Source organism: Palaemon carinicauda, chromosome 5 (assembly GCF_036898095.1).
Source record: "Palaemon carinicauda isolate YSFRI2023 chromosome 5, ASM3689809v2, whole genome shotgun sequence".
Classification (NCBI taxonomy): Eukaryota; Metazoa; Arthropoda; class Malacostraca; order Decapoda; family Palaemonidae; genus Palaemon; species Palaemon carinicauda.
The window spans coordinates 178,340,584-178,367,765 of NC_090729.1; the positions used below are offsets into that span (position 1 = coordinate 178,340,584).

General features: G+C 43.2%; 1 protein-coding gene across 1 annotated transcript in view; it reads right to left on the bottom strand.

The window, feature by feature from the left end:
- iPLA2-VIA (calcium-independent phospholipase A2 VIA) overlaps positions 1–27,182 on the bottom strand; it is an 83,000-nt gene that overhangs the window by 33,021 nt on the left and 22,797 nt on the right. The window contains exons 3-9 of the mRNA XM_068374381.1: positions 18,354–18,460; positions 17,661–17,879; positions 9,640–9,817; positions 9,056–9,298; positions 7,398–7,523; positions 6,780–6,944; positions 1,596–1,870 (exon numbers count right to left, since the gene is read on the bottom strand). Coding sequence (XP_068230482.1) covers positions 1,596–1,870; positions 6,780–6,944; positions 7,398–7,523; positions 9,056–9,298; positions 9,640–9,817; positions 17,661–17,879; positions 18,354–18,460 — 1,313 coding nt within the window. The remainder of the gene's footprint in view (positions 1–1,595; positions 1,871–6,779; positions 6,945–7,397; positions 7,524–9,055; positions 9,299–9,639; positions 9,818–17,660; positions 17,880–18,353; positions 18,461–27,182) is intronic.

The window sequence follows — 27,182 nt, forward strand, 5'->3', positions numbered from 1 at the left end:
ATCTATGTGTCACACTGTACTCAAACAGGTTCAGATTTAGAGCAATTGCAAAATCTTTCTATTAAAGGCTCAAGGCTAAAAACTGGTTTGGAGAACATAAGATCTTATTGCTTTTTTGTCAGCTTCCTGAGCTAAGAATAATTTTAAAACAAAAATTTAATACAATTGTCCATATGCCATCTTTGGGAAAAGAAATTACGACTAATTCAAAGATTGGATTTTTTGGCAGGGGAGGGCTATTAAATCACCAAATGACCAAAATTACAGAATTTTAGCCTTTGTCAAATACTTCCACTCTTTGAATTAAACAGTTTTCCTTTTGCTTAGAACACAAGACCAGTCATTAAAGACAGGAAATGCCTGTTTGTCTTACCTGCTCAGATACAAAGGGGGAATGCAAAAGCCCAAATATTTGATATGGCAGCCCGTTCTGGTTAACAAAAACAGAGGAAGGTAAGGCACTGTAAATTTATCTCTAGGCAAGACGTGAGAGGGGGCAGAAAACTGATGCATATCAATGGAACTCACATTATCATCAAGAGAAAAACTATTAATATCAGATACTTTACTATTTTGATCGAAATTAAACAAAACTCAATAAAATTTCCCCCTTCTGTAATGACAAAGCTAGTTCAACACTATTTCCACAAGTAGGGGCAGAAACATTTCCGTTATTAAAAAAAGTTTAACAACCCCTAAAGATTGAATGAAAGTATTGATCAAATCCAAAACTGAACATATCCAGGCACAAAAGATTATCAACTCTACGTGAAAGATATGAATCATCATAAACTGCTAAAAAATCTGATGGTTCACCGGAAGAGAGCAAGGCAGACTGAAGCAAAATATTATATGGCATAAAAATTTGAGCAGGTTCGTCTGACTTAATAGCTTACATTTACATTTAGCCTCCTGTTCTTTAGCCGTAGCCTTAACCCATTTAAGATAAGATCCCATTTTAACATAATCAAGAAACATCCACCGAGGGCAACGAGTAGAAAAATCTCATCTAGTTCCCCGGAAAGGTACATAAAGTGAATGAGGATCCACCGAATCCAAAAATAACATTTTCTCTTTAAATCAAGACCAAAAGCACAGTGAATTATTAACCTTATAGATACTGATAGCATATATTGGATATAAAAAAAAGAAGAAAAAACACTCCTAGAGGGGAAAACACGTTATTCCGCCCTAAAAAATGAAATAAGAAAAAACAAGAGGTATTAAATTGGCATGTAACAACATATCTACAACAATGTTTACACCTTTTTCTGGGCTCAGCCTTATGTCACTTTCCTGGCCGTAACTCCCGTCTCAGCAGCTGGGGAGTGTCTTGTTATCTATTCTAAAGGAGTAAAGGTATAGTGGCTTTGGGGGGGGAGTTTTCTTCGTCGTTTTTACGAGTATTTAGAGGTAAAGTTGGCATTTACACTTAAAAGCTTGTTCTGTTCAGAGGTATTATTCATGAATATATCTTGCTGACATAAGAGTATGAATCACTATTCTCTAAAAGCATGTCATGTTATTATTACAACTAATTTCAATGCAAACTTATTCATCCCAATACCAAAACATAAATACAGTAAATCCCTTACCCCAATGGAGCCTCAGAATGTATCTCTCTTTGTATTTCTGTTATTGTTTTCCCTAATGTAGCAGCATCCAGAATGTCATCATATGAAATTCTACTTCTGGAAATCAGATTATTATCTGGTGGTACTCCATCGAAAGAACCAGATGGCGAACATCCATCTGTGCAATTTGCTAGCCTTGTCTTGCACCTTGGAGCACCTACAGCATGAAGGATGTACAGCATGAGGTTCTTTTCCCTTAAACTACTGCTGGCTATAATGTGTCGGACAGATTCTCCCTATTGATAAGAGAAATTAAGAAAACTAATATCATGCTCATCAATTCTTTTAAATTTCAAAAATAAACTTGATAACCAAGGATAATCATAAAATACATATTTGTGTCATATATTATGTCAGTCACAAAATTAAAATAATCAAAATCTATTCTGACATTTTTTATAAACACTAAAAAAAATTTGTTGTATAAAAGACCCCCAGTACTTTAGATTAGACTGTGAATTTTAGGGCAGGAGCCAAGCACTAGGTCTGGTAAGGTAAATTGGCACTGCCAATACTTTTGGGAAAAGTAAATTACTATATACTATGCATGCAGGACTACAAAGCACAACCCTATTTTACAAGAAAAGTTTTTTGAGAAAAAATAATAATTATGGTACATTTCATCAAACAGCATTGAAAATTACTTTAATAATTTGATAGAGATCCCTAAACTTAAAGACTGTCCTAATCTCCCATAGCCTAATGTATAATAAATAAACCAAATGGTAATACAATATTATCACAACATGAGCATGACTTCAGGAAAGTAGAAAAATCTGTTTAAACTTTGTTATCACAACATGAGCATGACTTCAGGAAAGTAGAAAAATCTGTTTAAACTTTGAAGAAGTAAACATAGTTGGTGGAGGTTAGGCTCCATCTATTTGCCAGGTGGAGCAAACATCACTTTGAATTTGACCAAGGATTTGCGGAGTAGTTTGTTCCTACACGAATACAACCCATCTTCCTTTAGTACGAGACTCATCCTTAGGAGGGCGAAAGTCCATATACCAAAACTGGCTGGTTAACTAACCTGAGAAAATGGCCATGTACTTTGAAGACATCGCAGGTGTTAAGCTAGCTCCCTACGCTGAGCTGGTAGGCGGTCATGGAAGAATCTCTATACATAAGGAAACAGTGTTTGAATGATGTAATGGCATTTATGTGAAGTGGGTTTGTATACATTCTGTCAATCGATCGAGTGAATTACCTACATCTAGAGTCCAATCCAGCTCATAACGGCACGACTGCTAGAGGAAAAAGGGCCAAACACTTTTACCTCTCATTTTCGACTTATATCACGGTCGCTAGCACAGATGAGATGGTTCTTGTCCTGTGAGGAAGCTAGGCTCGCTACACTACTTGCTCAGCAGCTACCACAGGCCCAAGGGTAAACATATCCAGGGACTTGTGGGTACAGTCCCGAAGATAGTGGACAGAAAAAGTTGCTTGATGTTTCCAGACACCGATTTTCAGAACTTATGCCATTGAAAGATTCCTTATGAAGACTAGGTTGGAACTGATACCACAGACTTTATGAGATTGTGCCTGTAGATTCCAACTGATGTCTTAGAACTGGGGTAGGTGCGGTTGATGGTCTAACGAAGCCAGAAAAAAAACTGCGTTCTTGGATAAACCCTTCTTTGCCCTACTGGTGATGAAGAAAAGCCTCTGGTGCCCGTCTGAAATGCTGGTTTTTTTCAGGTAGTGCTGTAGCCCCCTCACATGACAGAGAAGCATGTTACCCCGAGTGTTAGTCATATCTTGGAAAGAAAAGTCAGAGAAAGACTCAAACCTAGAGTCATAAATGGCTGGGGAAGTCTTGAGAGTCAGATCCCTGTCTGATGCACTCCTTATGAGCTCATACGGAGACCGCTTAAGTGAGTTGAGAATTCTTGTGATGTCCCATTCCATGGGCCTGAATTCTTCATGACCACAAACAAATCCAATGATAGTAAAGGGTCTACGCCCTTCAATCTGAACACCAGACTCAAAGCCAAGCAATACCCTTTCACCATGAAGACTAAGAGGAGAATTCCCCAATGAAGGTAGATGAAGAAATCAGCAATAAATTGCAGAGATTCTGACTGAAGAAGTATCCCATCTATGATACTAATCGCAAAAGATCACCCACTTCCCCTAGTTGACAGCTGCAGAGGATCTTGGAGATATCCAGACATCTCCTGTACAGTGCCTAACAAAAAGCCTTTTGTTGAAAGGAGATGCTGGATAGTCGCCACCTGTGAAGTGACAGGGATGCCACCGAGCTGGGGTACCTCTGCAGATGGCGGCTGATGGAGAAGGTTGATCCATTAGAGTATTTCTCTTGGTATCTCAACAAGGAGCATCAGCATATCTGGAAACCATTCAGTGTATGGTCATTTGGGAGCCACTAGGGTCATCCTGACGCTTAATGTCGCCAACAGTCTTAATTAATTGACATATCAAGCAGGATAGAAAGGCGTAGGCATCCATCTTGTCCCAGGGATGTTGGAAGGTGTCATCTATCACTGCAAATGGATCTAGGACCAAACAGAAAAATATTAGAAGCTTCTTGCTCAGACAGGTGGTGAACAAGTCTATTGATGAGGAACCCCAAAAAGGGCAAGAAGCCTTTCTGCCACATAGGGTAGCAGTGATCACTCCCATCCTAACACCTGGTCACGACGTGTCCACTAGGAGTCCTCTTGCCTGAAATAAACCTCACTGACAACTCTACTGCATTGTCAAATACCCAAGTGTGTGCCTGCTTTGCCAACTAGCAGAGGGACTGTCAACAGTTACTCCTTGCTTGATGACGTAGGGACTATGGTGGTGTTGTCGCTCATCCACGATACCAAGTACTCTATCAAATTCTTTTGGAAAGCTTGCAATGCTAGAAGCACTGTTTGCATTCCCAACATATCAATGAACAGCTTTTCTTTAGTAAAGTAAACCACGTGTGCACCCCACCCCTTATTAGATGCGTCCGTGAACAGCAGCATCTTGGAGTTACATAGAATGGGTGGAACTCAAATGGTGAAGTTTTAGTCAATCAGCCACCATGATAGATCATCTATTACTTCATACTTCATCGGCAGCCTTTGAAAGGGGGAATTTCTGGTTGCTCGCCGGTGACGCTTCAGACACCACTGTAGAGGCTGCTGGTGAAGATGCCTATGAGGCAACAGTTTCTCCAATAATAAAAGATGTCCAAGAAAACATTGCCACTGATGAGTTGGAAGTTGATGAATGATCAGAAACAGATGCACTACCTTCCTGAGTCTGTTGATATGATCGTCTGCTGGAAAGACATTCGCTGCTGCTGTGTCTATCAGCTTACCCAAGTACTCCATCCATTTGTTTGGACATTAAACTTCACTACTGATTAATAATTATTCTCAGATCTTGAAGCAACTGTCCCCTAGAGGATGATAGTATCAGCCAATTACTAAGATACTTGAGAAGATGAATCCCATTCACGTGGGCCCAAAGCAAGATGTGCATGAACACTCACATGAACTCTTGGAGAGCAGTAGACAGTCTTCACAGGACTTTGAACTACAGTAGTACACAACTCCCTTGAAGATGGAGCAGAGGTACTCTCTGTCAGACTGATGGATAGGTAAAACATGAAGTAGCAGATCAAGATCTGAACGACGCAGCAGGTTTCTTCAGTATTGTCATCAGGGGTTGAATCAAAGAAGCTCCAAGTGGTTATCTTTGAAAGGCCTTAGCCTTAAAGGTAACCACTCGAGGGATCAGGGAGTGGTGACTCACCTTTCTCCATTTCTCCACTGTAGTCTCGACATCCTTCTGCAGGAAGAGGGCCACAGACTCCAGCACTGGGGCATTCCTTAGGATGAGTACTTCTTACCCCATTGACCAGTGAAGCAGTACACAACTGGGTTCCTTCTCTTCAAGACCCAATTGGCTCAATGGTTAGCTTACTGACTAAATATGTAAATGCATTTATGACTAAGAGGATATGCTTTTGTATTTCATACTGCCCCTGACCAGTGGACAGTCCAAGGAGTCACTTAAAGGCTTGCCAAGAAAGCAGTTTCCATGGCAGCAGACTCAGAGGCTGAGGAAGAATACGGTGCCCTTGTACTTGAATTTCTCTGTTGGAGCCCCAGCTGTCAGTGTTGCTACTGCTGCTGCTGGGTTGATCAGAAGAGGCAACAGATCTACTTTTTCTGGGATGTAGAATTTTGTTGTAGTGAAAGGGCTGGAGGCAGGATCTTGCTTGAACATAGAGAATTCTTCAAACCAGAGATCTGAGAATTGACCACATTAAGTGCTGCAAGTGCATGAACTAACCATGGTAGCTCAAAGGCAAGACTTGACCCTTGCCTTATTGCCTTACCTTATTCTAGGTTTGGGTTCCCCCAGGTCCCTCAGTGTGAGGCACCTCTTATATCCACCAGAGAGTTGCTAATGCATCTTCCAGTCTTGGATGGTCTTGGATGTTGAAGTGTCAATCAGTAGCTATCTTCCTGCCCTAGATGGGATCTGCAGAAACCTCGCTGAGGTTGGTGAATGCATGGAAGAGAGCAAGGCCTTGATGAAAGGAGACTGTCTTAGCATTGTCCATCTCGGGTGCTGTACGGTCGATAACTTCCAGAGACTAAAAACGAAACACTGAAGGTTCATGTTTCCCTTTGGAATACTCACAGGCCGGTCTAAGAATGGAATTAGGGCAGTACTTTGCAACAGAAGAGGTAACTGGCAAATGTCGCTCCAACTCCCGTTCAGAGGGCGATTTGCCCCTCGCTCTCTTCCCCTTCGAAACCTAAGAGGAACAAGGTGCCTTGGTCTCTGAGGGATAGGAGGGAAAGTGTCACTGAACACCTCAAGGGTGTATCCACTGAGTACCTATCCTTGGCAGAAAGAAAACAATAGACATCAACATCAAGCGAGTGTGATGAGGCCACTCGATGCTCTGAAGAGCACTAAGAGCGAAGTCAAGGTGTCATCTGTTCCCTATCCCTGTCGCGATGATGCGCTCTAGTTTTCCATGACTGAAAAATAACATCTTTTCTTTGAGCATCCACTCATTTGTTTCCTTTGCAACATATTTTCTGGGTTGTTAGCGTACTTAAGTGAAACTCAGAGTAATTTATTACTAAAGATCTATACTTTCAGAAAAAAAGGGAGACATACCTTTTTATTAAGAACAGATGTTTTGCCACCAAATACAAGAAGTGCCTGCACAACAGCAGGAGAAGTAGCTAAGTGTAAAGCTAAGTTGCCATCATTATCACAAACATTGACCTCTGCACCTCTGGTCAGCAGTGTGATCACACAGGAAAGCCTATTATGCTCAACCTGAAATACAATGAAAGTTACATAATCAAAAACAGTCATTCAAAATTGTATAAAGTATTCCTGAAGCTATTTATATTCCTATATTTTTCATAAATTAATGCAGCATTCCTATTATGTATATTATAAAACAAATCACTACTCTACATATTTCATAAAAACAGTGAGCTGCTAAAGGGAACCTTTCTCATTTATGGTCTACTAAGCAACATAACTTTAAAAGGTATATATTAGATAATAGATTTGGTAATAAAGAAGTGTATATCTTCTAAATACACCACTGGCATTATTGAGTGAAATTCCTACCTCCTCCAATCAATTTTGACGTAACAATAAAATTGTATTCCATCTCATGTAATGCTGCACAGTACACTAACAGTTTGCAAAGGACAGCACTTTGTTGCTGATTTCTATTAACTAATAATAATTTTTTCTATACGAACACATTTATCTCACCATTTTATGAAGAGCAGTTAGACCATGAAAGTTCCGTGCATTGACACTGCAACCGTAATCACTCATGGCATTGATCATTTCTCTTGATGTTGCCCAATGTAATGGTGTTCCTCCATGCTTCATGTCCTATAATAAAAGAATATCTAAAATAGCTTTCAACTACATGAGATAAAGAAAAACTTGAACACAAAAGACTATAGTGCACTCCCCATTATACAAATATCTTGAGACATAATGGGCAGTGGACAAAAGCACAGTTAAAAAAGACTGATATTAACCTAGTAGCTCAATAAGATATACATACATACAGGGGAACTAAATTAACAGAGGATGCTTTGAGGTTTTGAGAGGGTACTAACTATCAAATTGTAAAGATTAGGAAACAGCAGTATGGATTCATGAGGGGGAGAGAGATTGTGGATTCCATTACTGTATTATAATAACCTAGGTACAAAAAAAAAGAAAAGAGAGAGAGAGAGAGAGAGAGAGAGAGAGAGAGAGAGAGAGAGAGAGAGAGAGAGAGAGAGAGAGAGAGAGAGAGAGAGACTAAAGGAAAGCCAAATGCTCTTCTGTGCTCTTGTAGATCTAGTGAAGTCTTATGATAGAATACCAAGAGAAGTGATGTTTTGGTGCTTGAAGAAGAGGGAAGTCCCGAAGTCGGTTAGAATGGTAGAGATGATGTACAAAAGAACAAGGACTAAAGTATTATCAGCTGTTGGGGAAATAGAAACCTTTGTAATAAGTGTTGGATTACACCAGGGGTCAGCATTAAGCTCACTTTTATTTGTGATGGTCATGGATGTGTTAAGTGATGAGATGAAGAATGAAGGGTTATCGGAGTTGCCATATATAGGCAGATGATTTGGGGATTACCGCTGAAATGGGAGGGGTTTATCACCGAATAGTTCACATGTGCTAGCTATACAGCAAAGGCATTATGTATATTTGTTTGTTTTTCATTACTGTTTTACTAACACAGTATAATTACATCTGCCAATGAAGTTGGAAGGAGTTTATGTTTTATTCCTTGTTTGTGTTTGTATGAGTATGTGTGCTTGTTTGTGAACAGCTTCCTGGCCACAATTTTAATCGTAGAGTACTGAAACTTGCAGGGATTAACTGTTATGTAATAAGCTAGAAATTATTAAATTTTGGAAGGTCAAGGTCATATTTCAAGATAATGATTAACCAAACTTCTCGTAATCAGCTGTAAGCTTGGACTGTTGTCACAAAGACTTCAAACTTGGTTCATATTTGAGTGTACATTTTAAAACGTCAACATAAGTAGAATAGTTTGACATACAGTGCGACATAATTGATCATCATAAGAAATTTTGCAAGTCCAGTGCCTGACAGCAATTTTGTTCCAGCCAGGATCACCAGAGGATTATATAATAATAATTCTTTCTTTATATATATACTATCATCCTCAGCACACTGGATAAAATATATAACTTTCTTTTCAATTGTAAGTGCAGAAACCCAAGTCCATTAAGAATATAAGGTAAATATATTTGCAATACCATAGATTATTCTCAACTTATCCTAGAAATGCCTGAGCTAATTTATGAGTTAAAACCCACATTTACATTTTATATGTCATGTAAGCAGAGTTCAATCAATTAAAAATTGCAATACGAAATTCCGAAAGTACTTACTTTAACATTTAGCTGGTTTGGATACATGGCAATGATTTCTTTGGCACAAAGCGTGCTATTTGCTGCCATTGCCGTGTGAATTGGCAGAACTGAATCATGCGTTGCTGCAACATTGACATCAGCCCCTGCACAGAGTAAAGCTTTTACACACTCAGGCTTATCTGCTTCACAAGCTAAGTGAAGAGGTGTCTTTCCAGCTTCATTGGGAGTGTTCAACAGGCGAGAGGACTTCTGTGTTACCAACTAAAAATAGATGCGCAAACATATAAATTTGAGATCTAACACTACTTCAGTCATATATTTATCTGAAACAAATATTCCACTTGTTAATAATTACTAAACAAAATTCTAAATCATTTAAAAAAGTGATGCAATTAAGTAAAAATCTTAAATTTACTTCAGTTACTGTTCGTCATTGGCAAATTTTACGTCTTATCAAGTTTATAAAACAAAATTATGCAATCTTAATATCATAAGTGACGTATTAACATCTATAGATTGAATTTCTTTTCAGCTCTAATTCATGGTCAACATTTTATCTGCAAATTTATTCAACTTATGACATTTTATACAAAAAACTTTACCTGGATGATAGTAGAATTTGATTGTGCAGCAATGTGATACACCGAGTTGCCTTTTACATCTGTCACATCAACACTCACATTTTTTTCCATTAATACCTTTATTACGTCTAAATGCCCTCGTTTAATAGCTATATGTAGTGGAGTCTCTTTCATTTCCAAGTCAGCAGTATCAGCAAACCTTCAAAATAATGTAAAAAAAGGGTCTTGCAAAAGTTTTACCACTGCATGTGAATGGCAAGTCTTAAAACATTACATGTGTTTGATACTTTATCATAATAATTTTTACACACCAGTTAGACTGAACGAAAATGTTAAAAATGTTATTTTGATAATAAAATAAGTTTTTGAATATACTTACCCGGTGATTATATAAGCTGCAGCTCTGCTGCTCGACAGAAAACTCTACGGAAAAAATCCGCCAGCGATCGCTATGCAGGTAGGGGGTGTACTTCAACAGCGCCATCTGTCGTGCAGGTACTCGGTACTCATTGTAAACAAAGAACTCAATTTTCTCCTCGGTCCACTGCGTCTCTATTGGGGAGGAAGGGAGGGTCCTTTAATATATAATCACCGGGTAAGTATATTCAAAAATTTATTTTATTATCAAAATAACATTTTTCAATATTAAACTTAGCCGGTGATTATATAAGCTGATTCACACCCAGGGGGGTGGGTAGAGACCAGCAATAAATGTTTACATTATTATGAGCTAAGGATTTTTTTATTTCATTTTAGAAGTCATCAAAATAACAAAAACAAAATAAATAAGTACCTGGTAAGGAAGTCGACTTGAACAATTACTCTGCCTTTTTAAGTACGTCTTCCTTACGGAGCCTCGCGATCCTCTTAGGATGCTGAGCGACCCCTAGGATCTGAAGTATGAAGGGTTGCAACCCATACCACAGGACCTCATCAAAACCTCTAATCTAGGCGCTTCTCAAGAAAAGAATTTGACCACCCGCCAAATCAACCAGGATGCGAAAGGCTTCTTAGCCTTCCGGACAACCCAAAAACAACAAAAAAAACATTTCAAGAGAAAGATTAAAAAGGTTATGGAATTAGGGGATTGTAGTGGTTGAGCCCTCACCCACTACTGCACTCGCTGCTACGAATGGTCCCAGGGTGTAGCAGTTCTCGTAAAGAGACTGGACATCTTTAAGATAAAAAGACGCGAACACTGACTTGCTTCTCCAATAGGTTGCGTCCATTATACTTCGCAGAGATCTATTTTGTTTAAAGGCCACTGAAGTTGCGACAGCTCTAACTTCATGTGTCCTTACCTTCAGCAAAGCTTGGTCTTCCTCACTCAGATGGGAATGAGCTTCTCGTATTAACAGTCTGATAAAATAGGATAAAGCATTCTTTGACATAGGCAAAGATGGTTTCTTAACTGAACACCATAAAGCTTCTGACTGTCCTCGTAAAGGTTTAGTTCGTCTTAAATAGAACTTAAGAGCTCTCACAGGGCATAAGACTCTTTCTAGTTCATTTCCAACCATATTCGATAGGCTTGGAATATCGAACGATTTCGGCCAAGGACGAGAAGGTAGCTCGTTTTTGGCTAGAAAACCAAGTTGTAAAGAACATTTAGCCGTTTCAGATGAAAATCCGATGTTCCTGCTGAAGGCGTGAATCTCACTGACTCTTTTAGCTGTGGCTAAGCAAACCAGGAAAAGAGTCTTTAAAGTGAGATCTTTAAAGGAGGCTGATTGTAGCGGCTCGAACCTTTCTGACATGAGGAATCTTAGTACCACGTCTAAATTCCAACCAGGTGTAGCCAAACGACGCTCCTTCGTGGTCTCAAAAGACTTAAGGAGGTCCTGTAGATCTTTGTTGTTGGAAAGATCTAAGCCTCTGTGACGGAAGACTGATGCCAATATGCTTCTGTAACCCTTGATAGAGGGAGCTGAAAGAGATCGTTCTTTCCTCAGGTATAAAAGGAAGTCAGCTATTTGAGTTACAGAGGTACTGGTTGAGGATACAGATACTGACTTGCACCAGTTTCGGAAGACTTCCCACTTCGATTGGTAGACTCTAAGGGTGGATGTCCTCCTTGCTCTAGCAATCGCCCTGGCTGCCTCCTTCGAAAAGCCTCTAGCTCTCGAGAGTCTTTCGATAGTCTGAAGGCAGTCAGACGAAGAGCGTGGAGGCCTTGGTGTACCTTCTTTACGTGTGGCTGACGTAGAAGGTCCACCCTTAGAGGAAGAGTTCTGGGAACGTCCACTAGCCATCAAAGTACCTCGGTGAACCATTCTCTCGCGGGCCAGAGGGGAGCAACTAGCGTCAACCTTGTCCCTTCGTGAGAGGCGAACTTCTGCAGTACCTTGTTGACAATTTTGAACGGGGGGAATGCATATAGGTCTAGATGTGACCAATCTAGGAGAAAGGCATCTATATGAACTGCTGCTGGGTCCGGGATTGGTGAGCAATATATTGGGAGCCTCTTGGTCATCGAGGTTGCGAAGAGATCTATGGTAGGCTGGCCCCATGTGGCCCAAAGTCTCTTGCACAAATCCTTGTGTAGGGTCCATTCTGTTGGAATGATTTGTCCCTTCCGACTGAGGCAATCTGCCATGACATTCAAGTTGCCTTGGATGAACCTCGTTACTAGTGAAATGTTTAGATCTTTTGACCAGGTGAGGAGGTCCCTTGCGATCTCGTACAACGTCATAGAGTGGGTCCCTCCTTGCTTGGAGATGTACGCCAAAGCCGTGGTGTTGTCCGAGTTCACCTCCACCACTTTGCCTTGAAGGAGAGACTTGAAGCTTTTCAAGGCCAGATGAACTGTCAGTAGCTCCTTGCAGTTGATATGCATAGTTCTTTGACTCGAGTTCCAAGTTCCCGAGCATTCCCGACCGTCTAATGTCGCACCCCAGCCCGTGTCCGATGCGTCCGAGAAGAGAACGTGGTTGGGAGTCTGAACAGCCAGGGGCAGACCATCTCTGAGGCTGATACTGTCCTTCCACCAAGTCAGGGCAGACTTCATCTTCTCGGAAATGGGGATCGAGACCGCTTCTAGCGTCTTGTCCTTTTTCCAGTAAACAGCTAGGTGAAATTGAAGAGGACGGAGGTGTAGTCTTCCTAACGATATGAATTGTTCCAGGGATGATAGTGTCCCTATCAGACTCATCCACTGCCTGACTGAACATCGTTCCTTCTTCAGCATGTTCTGGATGCATAACTGGGCTTGACTTGTTCTGGGGGCCGACGGAAAAGCCCGAAAAGCTAGACTGTGAATCTCCATCCCTAAATACACAATAGTTTGGGATGGGACCACTTGAGACTTTTCCATATTGACAAGGAGACCCAATTCCTTGGTCAGATCTAGAGTCCACTTTAGATCCTTCAGACAGCGACGACTGGAAGAAGCTCTTAGAAGCCAGTCGTCCAAATAGAGGGAGGCTCTGATGTCCGCTAAATGAAGGAATTTGGCTACATTCCTCATCAGCCTCGTAAACACAAGAGGAGCTGTGCTTAGGCCAAAGCACAGGGCTTGAAACTGGTAGACAACCTTTTCGTAAACAAATCTCAGGAAAGGTTGGGAGTCTGGGTGGATGGGGACGTGGAAGTATGCGTCCCTTAGGTCTAAAGAGACCATCCAGTCTTCCCTTCTGACCGCTGCTAGAACGGACTTTGTGGTCTCCATGGAAAACGTCTGCTTTGTGACAAAGACATTCAGCGCACTGACGTCTAGCACCGGCCTCCACCCTCCTGTCTTCTTTGCCACTAAGAAGAGACAGTTGTAGAAGCCCAGGGTTTGATGGTCCAGGACTTTGACTACCGCTCCCTTTTCTAGTAAGAGAGACACCTCCTGTTTCAATGCTCGTCTCTTGTCTTCCTCTCTGTACCTGGGAGAGAGATCGATGGGAGACGTTGCTAGAGGGGGTTTTCGTACAAACGGGATCTTGTACCCCTCTCTGAGCAACTTCACAGATTGTGCATCTGCGCCTCTCTTCTCCCAGGTCTGCCAGAAGTTCTTGAGTCTGGCTCCCACTGCTGTCTGAAGACGCCGGCAGTCAGACTCTGCCTTTAAAGGACTTGGTTCCTTTCTTCTTCCCACGTCTCCCTTCGGCACGAGCACCTCCTCTGCTGGAGGCTCTGCCACGAAAGGGCGGAATAAATCGGGACGCTGGAGTGTCCATCCTTGGTCTAGCTGACAAGGTAGGCAAAGGGGTGGCTTTGCGGGCAGAGGACGCAACCAGGTCATGAGTGTCCTTCTGTATCAACGAAGCAGCAATCTCCTTAATCAAGTCCTCAGGAAAAAGGCACTTAGAAAGAGGAGCAAACAGAAGTTCGGATCTTTGACAAGGTGTCACTCCAGCTGACAGGAAAGAGCAAAGGTTCTCACGCTTCTTGAGGACTCCGGATACGAACGATGCAGCAAGCTCATTAGACCCGTCACGTATGGCCTTGTCCATGCAGGACATGATGAGCAAGGAAGTTTCCTTCTCAGTCGGGGAGAACTTCCTGCTCAAAGCTCCTAGACACCAGTCTAAAAAGTTGAAGACCTCGAAGGCTCTAAATAAACCTTTCAACAGATGGTCTAGGTCCGAAGATGACCAACATATCTTAGAGCGTCTCATGGCTAGCCTGCGGGGAGAGTCTACAAGACTTGAGAAGTCGCCCTGGGCAGAGGCAGGAACTCCCAAGCCGAGAACTTCTCCCGTGGCATACCAGACGCTCGATCTGGAAGAGAGTCTAGCAGGGGGAAACGTAAAGGCTGTCTTCCCTAGACTCTTTTTGGACTGCATCCATTCTCCTATTACTCGTAAAGCTCTCTTGGACGAGCGTGCGAGGACGAGTCTAGTAAAGGCAGGCGAGGATGTTGGCGTACCTAATGCAAACTCTGACGGAGGAGAGCGCGGAGCCACAGACACAAACTGGTCCGGAAACATCTCTTTGAACAGAGCAAGAACTTTTCTAAAGTCCAAGGAGGGTTGCGTGGACTTAGGCTCGTCAAGGTCCGAATTATTATTATTATTATTATTATTATTACTTACTAAGCTACAACCCTAGTTGGAAAAGCAGTATGCTATAAGCCCAGGGGCTCCAACAGGGAAAATAGCTCAGCGCGGAAAGGAAAAAAGGAAAATAAAATATTCTAAGAAGAGTAACAACAACAATAAATATCTCCTATATAAACTATAAAAACTTTAACAAAACAAGAGGAAGAGAAATAAGATAGAAGAGTGTGCTCGAGTGTACCCTCAAGCAAGAGAACTCTAACCCAAGACAGTGAAAGGCCATGGTACAGAGGCTATGGCACTACCCAAGACTAGAGAACATTGGTTTGATTTTGGAGTGTCCTTCTCCTAGAAGAGCTGCTTACCATAGCTAAAGAGTCTCTTCTACCCTTACCAAGAGGAGAGAGGCACTGAGCAATTACAGCGCAGTAACCCCTTGGGTGATGAAGAATTGTTTGGTAATCTGTGTTGTCAGGTGTATGAGGATAGAGGAGAATATGTAAAGAATATGCCAGACTATTCAGTGTGTATGTAGGCAAAGGGAAAATGAACCGTAACCAGAGAGGAGGATCCAATGTAGTACTGTCTGGCCAGTCAAAAGACCCCATAACTCTCTAGCGGTAGTATCTCAATGTGGTTCATCAACGTGTGCCGCATCGTCATCATCAGAAAGTCCATCATCCGAGTATTGAGGAGGAAGCGGCAATGGAGTAGGTATCGGCTGGTCAGCTGAGTCCGGTCACACGGGTGCACGCGTGACTGAACCGGACACAACGTCATGGAACTGTTGCCCAGTCTGTGAGCTGGCAACAACCATAGCAGCGCGGGGACGCACAGCGTCTACTCCAGACTGTCTAGTCTGATGTGGGTGAGCAGTGGCAACCACACTGGGTTGCAGTGGTTGACGCACCGCGTCAAAACAAAACAACTCTGACGGTTGTTGTACCTCGCGAACGTCAACGGAAGGTTCCGTGCGTCGCTGAACGTCAACATGCGGCTGGCAGGGCACACTGGAACGCATGGGTGGCGGGACTCTCTCAGCTGGAGTGCGCAAGAAGGTCGCCTCAGCGTCCACAGGACGCACAACCGAGTGTGTGGTTGGTTGTAGGCAAGAGGCTGGTGCAGCAGCAACCTTCTCCGCACGAAAGTCCTGCATCAGAGACGTTAATTGGTACTGCATGGTCTGCAGCAAAGACCACTTAGGGTCTGCAGGAGCAGGTGCGGCGACAGACGGTGTAACTGCCTGAGGCGGTACCGCTTTGCCTCTCTTAGGAGGTGAGCAGTCATCGGAAGACTGCAGCGAGTCCGAACTGACCCAGTGGCTACAACTGGGCCGTTGGACTTGCGCGGAAGGGACCGACTTGCGCTTAAGTGGTCGTGAGACCTTGGTCCATGGTTTCTTACGAGAAACCTCTTCCGCAGACGAGGAATAAATGGGCTCTCTCGTCTTTGTGTGGGTGGGGCGATCTTGGGTAGATACGCCCGAAACCACGGAGGGAACGTCTGTTCGCTGATTAAAGCCTCTCGAACCCATTGGTCGTACGACATTGCTTCTCCCCTGGACTTGGGAGCTTGCAAGAGGTCCCGGACTAGGAGGACGACAGGCACGAACAGACGAACCCTCAAGCGCAACACTATCCACAACACTATCACTCACTTTATCACTTCCCACTGCACTCTTACACTTCAGCTCCTTGACGTCCGCCATGAGCTGGTTACGGTCACTAGCCAGGGACTCAACTCTCTCACCCAGAGCTTGGATGGCACGCATCATATCAGCCATCGAAGGTTCCTGAGTGCCAGAAGGGGGATTAGGAGCAACCACTACAGGGGAAGGAATAGGTTGTGGGGCATGAGGAGAGGAAAAATCAACAGAACGAGATGAACTTCTCCTGACTCTATCTCTCTCTAGCCTACGTGTATATTTTTTGGAATTCGATAAAATCGAATTCCGAAAGCCCAACGCATTCCTCACATCGATCTTCCAATTGACAGGTTTTATCCCGACAATTGGAAAAAACGGTGTGAGGATCGATAGAGGCCTTCGGAAGACGCCTTGAACAGTCCCTAGCATTACACTTCCTGAATTTTGGGACTTGAGAAGGGTCAGCCATTTTGAATTGGTCAAAGGGGAATTCAAAAACTATCCAAAGTCATCAACAAATAATCCGATATCAAAAAAAGAATGCAAGGATTTATTGAAGAGAAAGCCTGCACAGCGAAAGCTCAAAACTAGAATAGTGTACTTTACCAAATAGTTGTGAAAACAAATCCAGTTAGCAACAGCGAATTTAGTAGGTCTTGCCGGTGGCACGACAGAGAGAAAATTGAGTTCTTTGTTTACAATGAGTACTGAGTACCTGCAGGACAGATGGCGCTGTTGAAGTACACCCCCTACCTGCATAGCGATCGCTGGCGGATTTTTTCCGTAGAGTTTTCTGTCGAGCAGCAGAGCTGCAGCTTATATAATCACCGGCTAAGTTTAATATTGAAAAAAAAAAATTTGGTCACACAAAGCCATAACATCTTACAATAAGCTACTAATGTCATCTAATGAATTGGCTCAATTAGCAGGCAGTGAATTAACGGCTCCCAAAACTCATTTGTGCATTTTGCCCTAGCCACAGATAAATTACTTCATTGAATCACTCTATATCCTAACAACACACATATCCCTACAGAAGCATACCAGTATCTCACTTTTAACTTGACTTCTTTTCCTACTAACTAAAATAATCACAGTTTTCCTAGTAAATTTATAAACTCATGACCTTTCACAGGAGTATCATGCAATCTCTTTTACTCTAAATTTGTGTATTTGTTTTGTGTACAATTTAAAGAAATATTCCAATTGTTTCGGCACAACCATTCAGTTTACTTATGCCCAAGTATCAAAATGTAGCTTGACTAATGGGTATCTGAAATGTCAGGGGGTTTTGCAAGCCCACTCTAATGATTCTTTACTAATTGTCAGACGAAGGAATTAGTGCGTGGACATTGAAAGACCCAAAATTAAAAAATAAAACTATGACTCATATACTAAGTATGTAGGCCTACCTTGCGGCTGTGGAATTAGAGAATATTCTTGAATATCCTAAATAAGCTGCAATATGAGCTACTGTCCAAGTAGGATGATCACGAGTTAGATCACAAATTGTTTGGAGAGCTTGTTGATTGGAAACTTCATATGGCATGTGCTGTGCCAGAGGTGGCAGAACATCCTTCAACGTCACAAAACGAATTTGAGCTTCAGAGAAGTCCGGTACCCGGAAGAGGCTGCAAAAGGTAAGATAGACCACATAAATGCCAGATATAAAAAACACTTTTAAAAATTTCATCATCATGATCATGAACATACATAAAAACTTGACTATTATAGTTTAAAGGTAACACATGTATGGCAGAAGCAAGGAACAGGTGCCTGGCCTGAGCTTGTTGCACAATGTCCTACACACCATATATATCATACTGTAGCCTACATACAATCAGTACCAAGCTAGGCAAAGAAGGGCCAAGAAATTATTGCAGATTATTCAGAAGGTAGGCCTATAAATAGCCCCAAAACGACCCATTCCATATCATCATATTATTCTGTAATGTATACTAAGTAGAAAAATTGAAATGTATTCCTCATACTCAAGCTATTACTAGTTACTAAAGAATTATGAATAGCATGTAGCATGAAGACCTGGATAAATAGATATAATAACATATGGTTAGTTTCTCATTATCATGGAAAACAAACTATACCTGAATGCTTTATGAAGAGAATCGTCCACTGGTTTATGTAATAGAAGTTCATAATTATTATTTTTTGTAGGCCCATACAGCACAAGAGAGTCCTCACGGCATACAATCTAGAGAAAAAAGTATGTTAATATCTATTTGTTCATCCATATAGAAATGAAAATATTCAGGAGTACTGTATATATAATAAATTACTGTACTACATTCTATCCAAGATTTCTAAAAACATATACCTATACATGAAATTTGTACACAAAATTTAAAATCTTTTTAGATTCTCAGAAATGACCATTTTAGATAAATTTATACACAGTAAACAAAGCATTCTCTGAAATTTCTTTAAAACTCTAGCTTGAAAAAAAATCCCCCCTTAACCAATCTTCTCAACAGATATTATATTCTCTGCAACTAGACAAGACCAAATAAATAAGTCCATAATTTCACAGAATATGACAAATTTGGAAGCAGTTTGTTTCCTAACTATACAAACCTGAGCTCTAAACCGTTCCACATAGCTGTAAACTAGCGATAAACATTTCACGTGAGGTAAACAATCTGGCACTAGTTAGCAGGGGCTAGCAGGGGAATAGAGCAATCACCCGGCTCCGATACTAAGCTAGCCTATTTATCCTTTTTTTATTGCAGGCAAGACTTTCTAGGGGAACAGGTGATGGTGGGACAAGTAGGGTTAGGAATACTACAAATTAGTTCCAAATTTGTCATTTGTTCCTACACAAATACAAACCATTTACTCTTTACTATGAAGACTCACCCTTAGATGGGTGGAAGTCCAAAAACCCAAGTGGCTGGGAACTTGACCTGGGGTACAATTCTGAGCTTTTGAACTCCTGGTATAAAAAGCTAGAATTGACGGCTTGGACAATAGTGGTGAAAGTGTAGAAACTTAAGTTCTGTGTCTTAAGCATGCAAGGATAATGGAGTGGTTAACACTCCTCTTACTTAACCTAGACATTGACTGAACCCTTCGCAGGGAGAACGGGGACATAAAGAAAATAAATAACATATTTCAATGTACACAAAGGAAATCGCTATTACCTGCAGTCGGAGGTAGTCCACCATGCAGTCATCCAGAAGCTGTACCCCAAGGGAGGAGAAAATTAAGAAGAAAATGCCAGTCATTCTGTCCATTCATCCCAGACTAGACTAACAATGGGTAAAATCTGCTATTTGTCCTATAAGGGAGCTGAGGTAACTTAAACAACATGATGTGCTGCCACCACAGGACCTATGGAAAATGTATCCAGGCTCCTGTGGATTACATCTTGCAGATAATGGGCTGTGAATGTGTTTTGATGCTTCCTGACACCCACTTTACAAGTTTCTTTTAAATTGTAAGGATGAACTAACACCCCTAACAACAAGAGCTTGGGTCTGCGATCTCTCGGGGGGCATATCATGATTCGACGCTCGTTCAATGCACTGGTAAATCCAAGGTGAGATTGTGTTTTGACCCTGCCCGTGCTCACAAATAGTCATTTGACGTTCAGGAGAACAGAAATTCATTTGAGGTAGTGTCTCAGTACTTTCCAAGACATAGTAACAACCAATCAGGTTTATCGATTACATGATGGAGACTCCAAATACGAAAGGTCTCAAAACCAGGGTCTGCTACAGCTGGATTCTGATTCTTAGCGACGAACTAAGAAATAAAGTTGAGCATTGCTTGCACCCATTTCCTTGAATGGGCTATGTTACATGAAAGACCATGCAACTCGCTGACCCTTTAACAGAGGCTAGGGAGAGGTGGAAAACTGTCTTGAGAGTCCAGTCACAATCAGAGGACTGACAAAGCAGTTCATAAAATGCTCCTTTCAAGGATTGTAGTACTGCACACGAATTACATTCCAAGGAGGCGGTTTGACTGCCAACTGGGGGCAGGTAAGTTCAAAACTCTGTATAAGGAGAGACAATTTCATCTAGGTGGAATGTTAACTCCGTTTAGTCTAAAGATAAGACTCATGGCCGAACGGTAGCCTTACACTGGGGAAACAGTAGATTTTTTCCTCCCTCAGATACAATAATAACTACGCTATCATGGGGATAGTAACATTGAGAGGAGAGAGATTCCTTCCGGAACACCAACCACAGAAGATAACCCATTTCCCCAGATGGATGGCGATAGGACAACTTACGGTATCCAGAATTTTTTTTTTTGCCAGTGTTTGCGAAAAGCCCGTCTGTGAGAGAAGATATTGGATAACCTCCAGGTGGGAAGTCGTAGGAAAGTGACTGCCTTGTGGTAATCTCTGCGTGAGGCTGTTTGAGGAGATTGGGAATTAATGGAGGCTATTTTGGTACCTCTATGAGCAGAAGTAGAAGGTTTCGGTAGCATTCTGCTTGCTCCCACAGCAGAACTACCAAGGTCCTCGAGGGGTCTTGTTATGCCCTTACCTTTTTAAGTCTCCTCGTCAGACAGAATGGGGGGAACACGTAGCCGTTCAGGTTGTCCCACCGATGTTGAAAGGCATCTTGCAGAGCTGCCTGGGGATCTGGTACTGGCAAACAGTACACCAGCAGCTTCCAGTTCAGGGACGTCACTAACAGATCTGTCATCGGTGACCCCCACAAAGTCAAGACTTTCTTGACTATCTGAAGAAACAAAGACCACTCGTAGCCAACTATCTGAGTCTTCCAACTCAGATTATCAGCAAGGATGATTTTCTTGTCCAGAATGAAACGGACTGACAGGCCAATTGAGCTGTTTTCCATTCATTTCAGTATTTCCATAGCCAGATGGCACAGCTGGTGTGAAAAAGTACCTCCCTGTTTGTTCAGATAAGCCACTATCATCATGTTGTCACTCATCAACACTACAGACTGCGTTGAACGGAGCTATTAAACTGCTTGAGGGCCAGGAATGCTGCCTTCATTTCTAGGTTTATGTGGCACTACCGATCGGATTTGGACCACAGTCAGGAGGTTGTGTTGTAACAGGTGAGCCCCCGACCCTTCTTTTGATGCATCCGTGAAGGGCATCAAGTCTGAGAGAGAAAAGAGAAGATCTACTCCCCTGAGTAGGTTGGTATTGTCTAACCACCAACTCAAGTCTCTCTTTTGATCTGATGCTATCAGAACTTGGAAGTCCAGAGGATCCCTGAGCCAAGACCAATGGGTTTTCAGTTGCCATGGAGAGAACGAATGCATAGACAGCCATTGGGGACCAGATGTTCCAGGGAAGTCAGGTGCCATTACAAGCATAGCTACAGGTGTTCATGCAGCGAGTCTTGCTACAGGAAGGGACGTGCGTACCACTCCCTTTAGTCTCTCTATTCTGTCTCGGAATGGGAAAACCTTTCTTAATTGGGTGTGTATTTGCATCCTGAGATATACCATGTTTTGAGATGGTTGCAGTGGACTTCTTGTGATTCATTACGAAACCCAGATCATGACAAAACGCGAGAAGCCTATCTCAGTGTAGGAGAAGGGTCTCTACCGAGTCTGCTAGAATCAGCTAGTCGTCTAAGTAACACAACAGACAAATTCTGATGCTGTGACCCAGGTTGGTACCAGAATGAACACTCTTGTGAACACTTGGGGTGTTGTGGACAGCACCCTGAATTGGTATATTTTCTCGAGAAGGATGAATATTAGGTGCTTCCTAGATGAAGGATGGATTGGTATCTGGAAGTACGCATATTTGAGATGTAGTGTCTGACAACCTGTCTTACAATGTCTGCCATCTCCATCTTAAACAGCCTATTCAGGGCAGAGAGATTAATGACTGGTCTCAAGCTTCCAGACGCCTTTTCTACAAGAAAGAGTCGACGGTAGATGCCTAGGGATCCATCTAGGACCTCTTGAAGAGCATCATTCTCCAACATGATTCAGACTTACGCCTGAGGTCCTTCGCTGTTGTTAAAGTGGAAAGCTGTGTACGCCTATAAGAACCGGGCCGAGTATAGACAAGGTCTGGTGAGCAGGGTCCTTAACCTAGTCAGAAAAGGTTGTGTGCAAATCAGCATGTTTTCTGATAAATGATTATTCAGAATCAAAACACTGTGCATGCATCAAACAAGGATACAATCTCTATTCAGAAAGAAGAGCTTTTTCCTCTCAATATCGTCTCCTGGACAAGTATGGGGTTGGACAAATTAAAAAAAAATGCCGAGTTTATTCCCCATCCAAGGAATTAAGTGCTAAGGTAACAAGTGTCCAAGTGTTAAAGAAAGAATATCTTAAAAGCCAAGTTTGCAAAGCCGTAGACATCCCCATGGTAGCAAACAATCACAAACCAGATGGAAAGGAAAAGTAAAGCAATTAAAAAACCAAGATACTCCAGCCAGTACAAGAACGTCTGTTCCCCCTGACGGCTGAAATCAGATTGACTGCTCAGTGAGCAAGCAGGGGGCAGAGCTTCCCCACTCGCGGCCACTTGTTTATACCAAGTTATAAAACTTTAACTGACAGGTACTCTAGCTTCCCTGATTTCTATTCTCAGTAAAGGATGACAGTTTGCAGAAACAAAGCTAAATTAAGAGGTAACAGAGCAGTACAGTACACTGTACATGGGTACTGAACTGCAGCCAAAGTTAAAGTGAAGAATACTCTACCTGGCAAGTACACAGCGCCTACCGTCCAGCTGCCAGCAACTTAAAATGACAAATTCGTAGATAATTTGTATTTTTCCTACCTATACAAACCTTAGCTATTTAATAGGGATATTACTTTCGGCGTAGCTGAAATGACGACCCTAGTTAGCGGGGGGTGGGTTACTTGCTAGTGATCCCCCTCACACACCTGTGATTGACCTTACTTTGCTTGGAGGTAGGACTTTAAGGGGGATAGGGCTGGCGGGAAAGTTTGGTTAAATAGCTAAGGTTTGCATAGTTAAGAAAAATACAAATTATCTACGAATTTGTCATTTGTTCCGTGACTGGAATACAAACCACGCTATTTAATAGGGGTGACTTACCCATTAGGAATGGTGGACGTCCTAGCCAGTCTGGCTTTTGGCTTTACCCGGGGGCTCCTTATCCGAGTGTGTTAGCACTCAAGAATTAAGGAGCCCCTGCACCTTAATAGAACCTTGCTACGCAAGCTGTGTGCAAAGGTTTGTAGAAGTGTGACTCATACTTGAAAGTTGTTTCAAAGTTCTTTAGATGGAAAAATGTGCACTAGGACTTTCCCAATACCACCTCGTCAGGGTATGGGGACGCAACAGTATTAATCTTAATACTAGGTACACAATGGAGCATGGTTTACCTGCAGTGGTTTGAGGTCAGCTATGCAGAGAACCCAGGATGCTACTTTCCCCAAGAGAGGGGATGATGAAGAAAAGAATAAGGCCCAGTCAAACCTTTTCATTCATGCAGACTAAAACCGGGTAAAAATGCCCTCAACCTTCTGCTACTTGTCCAATAAGGAGCTTGAGGTTTCAAACCAGCTGTTGTGCAGCCACCACAGGACCGATAGAAAACGTATCGAGTCTCTGTGGGTCACATCTTGCAGGTAGTGGGATGTGAATGTGTTTTGACATTTCCATACCCCAGCTTGAAGAACCTGCATCACTGAATAATTTCTTTTGAAGGTAAGGGACGTAGCTATGCCCCTGACATCATGTGCTCTGGGGCGACGTGACGGAGGATGGTCTGGATTCAGTGCGAGGTTAATGACCCTGCGAATCCATGCTAAGATGGTGTTCTTCGTGACCCTCCTCTTAGTCCTTCCTCTGCTGGCGAATAGTGCTGGCACACGAGGATGGGCTGCGGCTGTTCTCTTGAGGTACAGCCTCAAACTCCTTATTGGACATAGTAAGAGATGGTCTGGGTCATCTGTTACAGTACGGAGAATAGAAATCCGGAAGGTGTCGAATCGAGAATCCACTACTCCCGGGTTCTGAGTCTTAGCAATAAATTCAGGGACGAAGCTGAACGTTACCTCTCCCCATCCCCTTGAATGGACGATGTCATATGGGAGACCATGAAGTTCGCTGACACGCTTGGCCGAGGCCAAAGCTAGCAGGAACACCGTCTTCCAAGTCAGGTGGCAATCTGCTGCCTGGCGTAATGGTTCATAGGGAGGTCTCTTGAGAGATCTGAGAACTCGTACCACGTTCCATGGGGGAGGTCTCACTTCTGACTGGGGGCAGGTAAGTTCCTAACTCCGTATGAGTAGAGATATAGTAGTTCTAGCGATGAAGAAATGTCCATTCCTTTCAGTCTGAAGGCGAGGCTTAAGGCTGAGCGATAGCCTTTCACTGCCGAGACTGATAGGCGCATTTCTTCACGCAAATACACGAGGAACTCCGCTATTGCTGGAATAGTGGCATCGAGTGGAGAGATACCCCTTCCACGACACCAACCACAGAAGACTTTCAACTTTGTCTGGTAGACTGCTGCTGATGATTTTCGCAGATATCCAGACATCCTAATCGCAACTTGTTGCGAAAATCCTCTCTCAGAGAGGAGATGCCGGATAGTCTTCAGGTGTGAAGTCGTAGCGAAGCTACGGCTTTGTGAAAGATGTTGGCATGTGGTTGTTTGAGTAGATTGTGTCATGCGAGTTGCAGAAGGTCCGGGAACCATTCTGCGTGATGCTATAGCGGAGCTATGAGGGTCACTGAAAGATTGACCGATCTTCTGGTCTTGTTGAGTACCCTCCTCATCAGACAGAACGGGGGAAAGGCGTAAACGTCGATGTTGTCCCACCGTTGTTGGAAAGCATCTTGCCAGAGAGCCTTGGGGTCTGGGACCGGAGAGCAGTACAGCGGGAGCCTGAAGTTCAGGGCCGTTGCGAAGAGGTCCACAGTCGAAGAACCCCACAAAGTCAGGACTTGTTGGCTAGTAGATGATCCAAAGACCACTCGGTACTCACTATCTGAGATGCTCTGCTCAGGTTGTCGGTGAGCACATTCCTTTTGCCTGGAATGAAGCGTGCTGATAGTGGTATCGAGTGGATTTCCGACAATCTCAATATCTCTACTGCTAGATGGGATAGTTGCTGCGAAAAAGTACCTGTGGTGTTGTCGCTCATTACTACCACAGAGTGACTTGCCAGGAACTGTTGGAACTGTTGAAGGGCCAGAAAGACGGCCTTCATCTCTAGGAGATTTATGTGGAGGTATTTTTCTGACTCTGACCAGAGGCCTGAGGTTGTGTGGTGCAGCACGTGGGCCCCCCACCCTTTTTTTGAGATGTCTGAAAACAGCATCAAATCCGGGGGGAGGACGAGAAGATCCACTCCCTTTCGTAGATTCTCGTCTGTCACCCACCACTGGAGATCTGTCAGTTCAGCAGGTCCCATGGGGATCTGGATGTCCAGGGAATCGTGTGCTTGATTCCACCGGGACTTGAGTCGCCACTGGAGGGATCTCATTCTGAGGCGACCATTGGGAACTAGACAGGCCAGTGATGAAAGGTGACCGAGGAGATGTAGCCACGATTGGGCTGGAAGTTCTTCTCATCTGAGAAAAGGTCTTGCGACCTTTCTCAGCCTTGCTATCCTGTCGTCTGATGGGAGGGCTTTGTGGAGAATGGTGTCTAAAATCATGCCTAAGTATACCAGTCTTTGAGTGTGAAGCAGAGAGGACTTCTCGAGATTTACCATGATCCCCAGATCCTGGCAAAGTCTCAGAAGTTTGTTTCGGTGTTGAAGAAGGGTTGACACCGAGTCTGCTAGGATTAGCCAGTCGTCCAGATAACGGAGGAGACAGAGGCCAATCCTGTGTGCCCAAGATGACACTCTGGTGAAGACTTGTGGTGCAGTGGAAAGACTGAAGCACAGAAACTTGAACTGGTATATTCTGTTGTCTAGGCTGAATCTTAAGTACTTCCTTGAAGACGGATGGACTGGGATCTGGAAGTACGCGTCCTTCAGGTCCAGTGTGCACATGAAGTCTTGCGATCTTACTGCTAGTCTGACCGTGTCCGCCGTCTCCATGCTGAACGGAGTTTGTTTGACAAACTTGTTCAGAGCTGAGAGGTCGCTGACTGGTCTCCAGCCTCCAGACGCCTTCTTTACAAGAAAGAGTCGACTGAAGAAGCCTGGGGATCCGTAAAGGACTTCTTGGAGAGCGCCCTTCTTCAACAAGGTCTGGACTTTTGCCCGAAGGGCTGGCCTCCATGCCGATCCCATGGCAAGGGAGTTCAATGACACTGGATTCCTAGTCAGGGGAGGTAGAGATGTTATGAACGGGACGCTATATCCTAGACTGATCACGGAGATTGTCCAGGAATCGGCCCAGAGTTGTTTCCACTTGTTTGCGCAACTCTGTAGGCATCCCCCTACTAGTGGAAATGCAGGATGACTGTCTATTCTAGCATTTGCAGCCACAGCTGCTCCCTCTAGGATTTTTACCTCCCCGTGAGGACTTTTTGCCTTTCCTGTCTTTGATAGAAAAGGGCTTAGACACCGTTGTCTTCGCTGCAGTTCTGGTCGTTGTGGTCTTGGTTGGACGGGACTGCTGTGGTGCTGGAGGTTTATAGGGCTTAAATGATAAAGACCTATGGAGGAGGGAGTCATAATGAGACTTGCTCCACCTCTCAGCAGCTTTTTCCACATCCTTAGGCTCAAACAGAAGAGACCCCTCTATGGAGGAATTTCTAAGCCTATTGATCTTGGCGCTAGGGACCTTCTGGTGGAATCTCTCAGCTACTGCATCCCGACGTTTCAGGATGGTATTTGCCCACAAGTCCGAGACTTGGTGGGCAAGAAACTCGATCGTGAGAGTACCTGAGAGAAGGAAGGTTTCCATAGTTTTCCTGGTACGCTCCTTGGAAAAATCCTCAGATCGTATCAGGATACCTAAGGTCCCCAACCAGATATCAAGCCACGAAGTAGCTTGCATAGCACACTTCGTGACCTTCTCCTGGT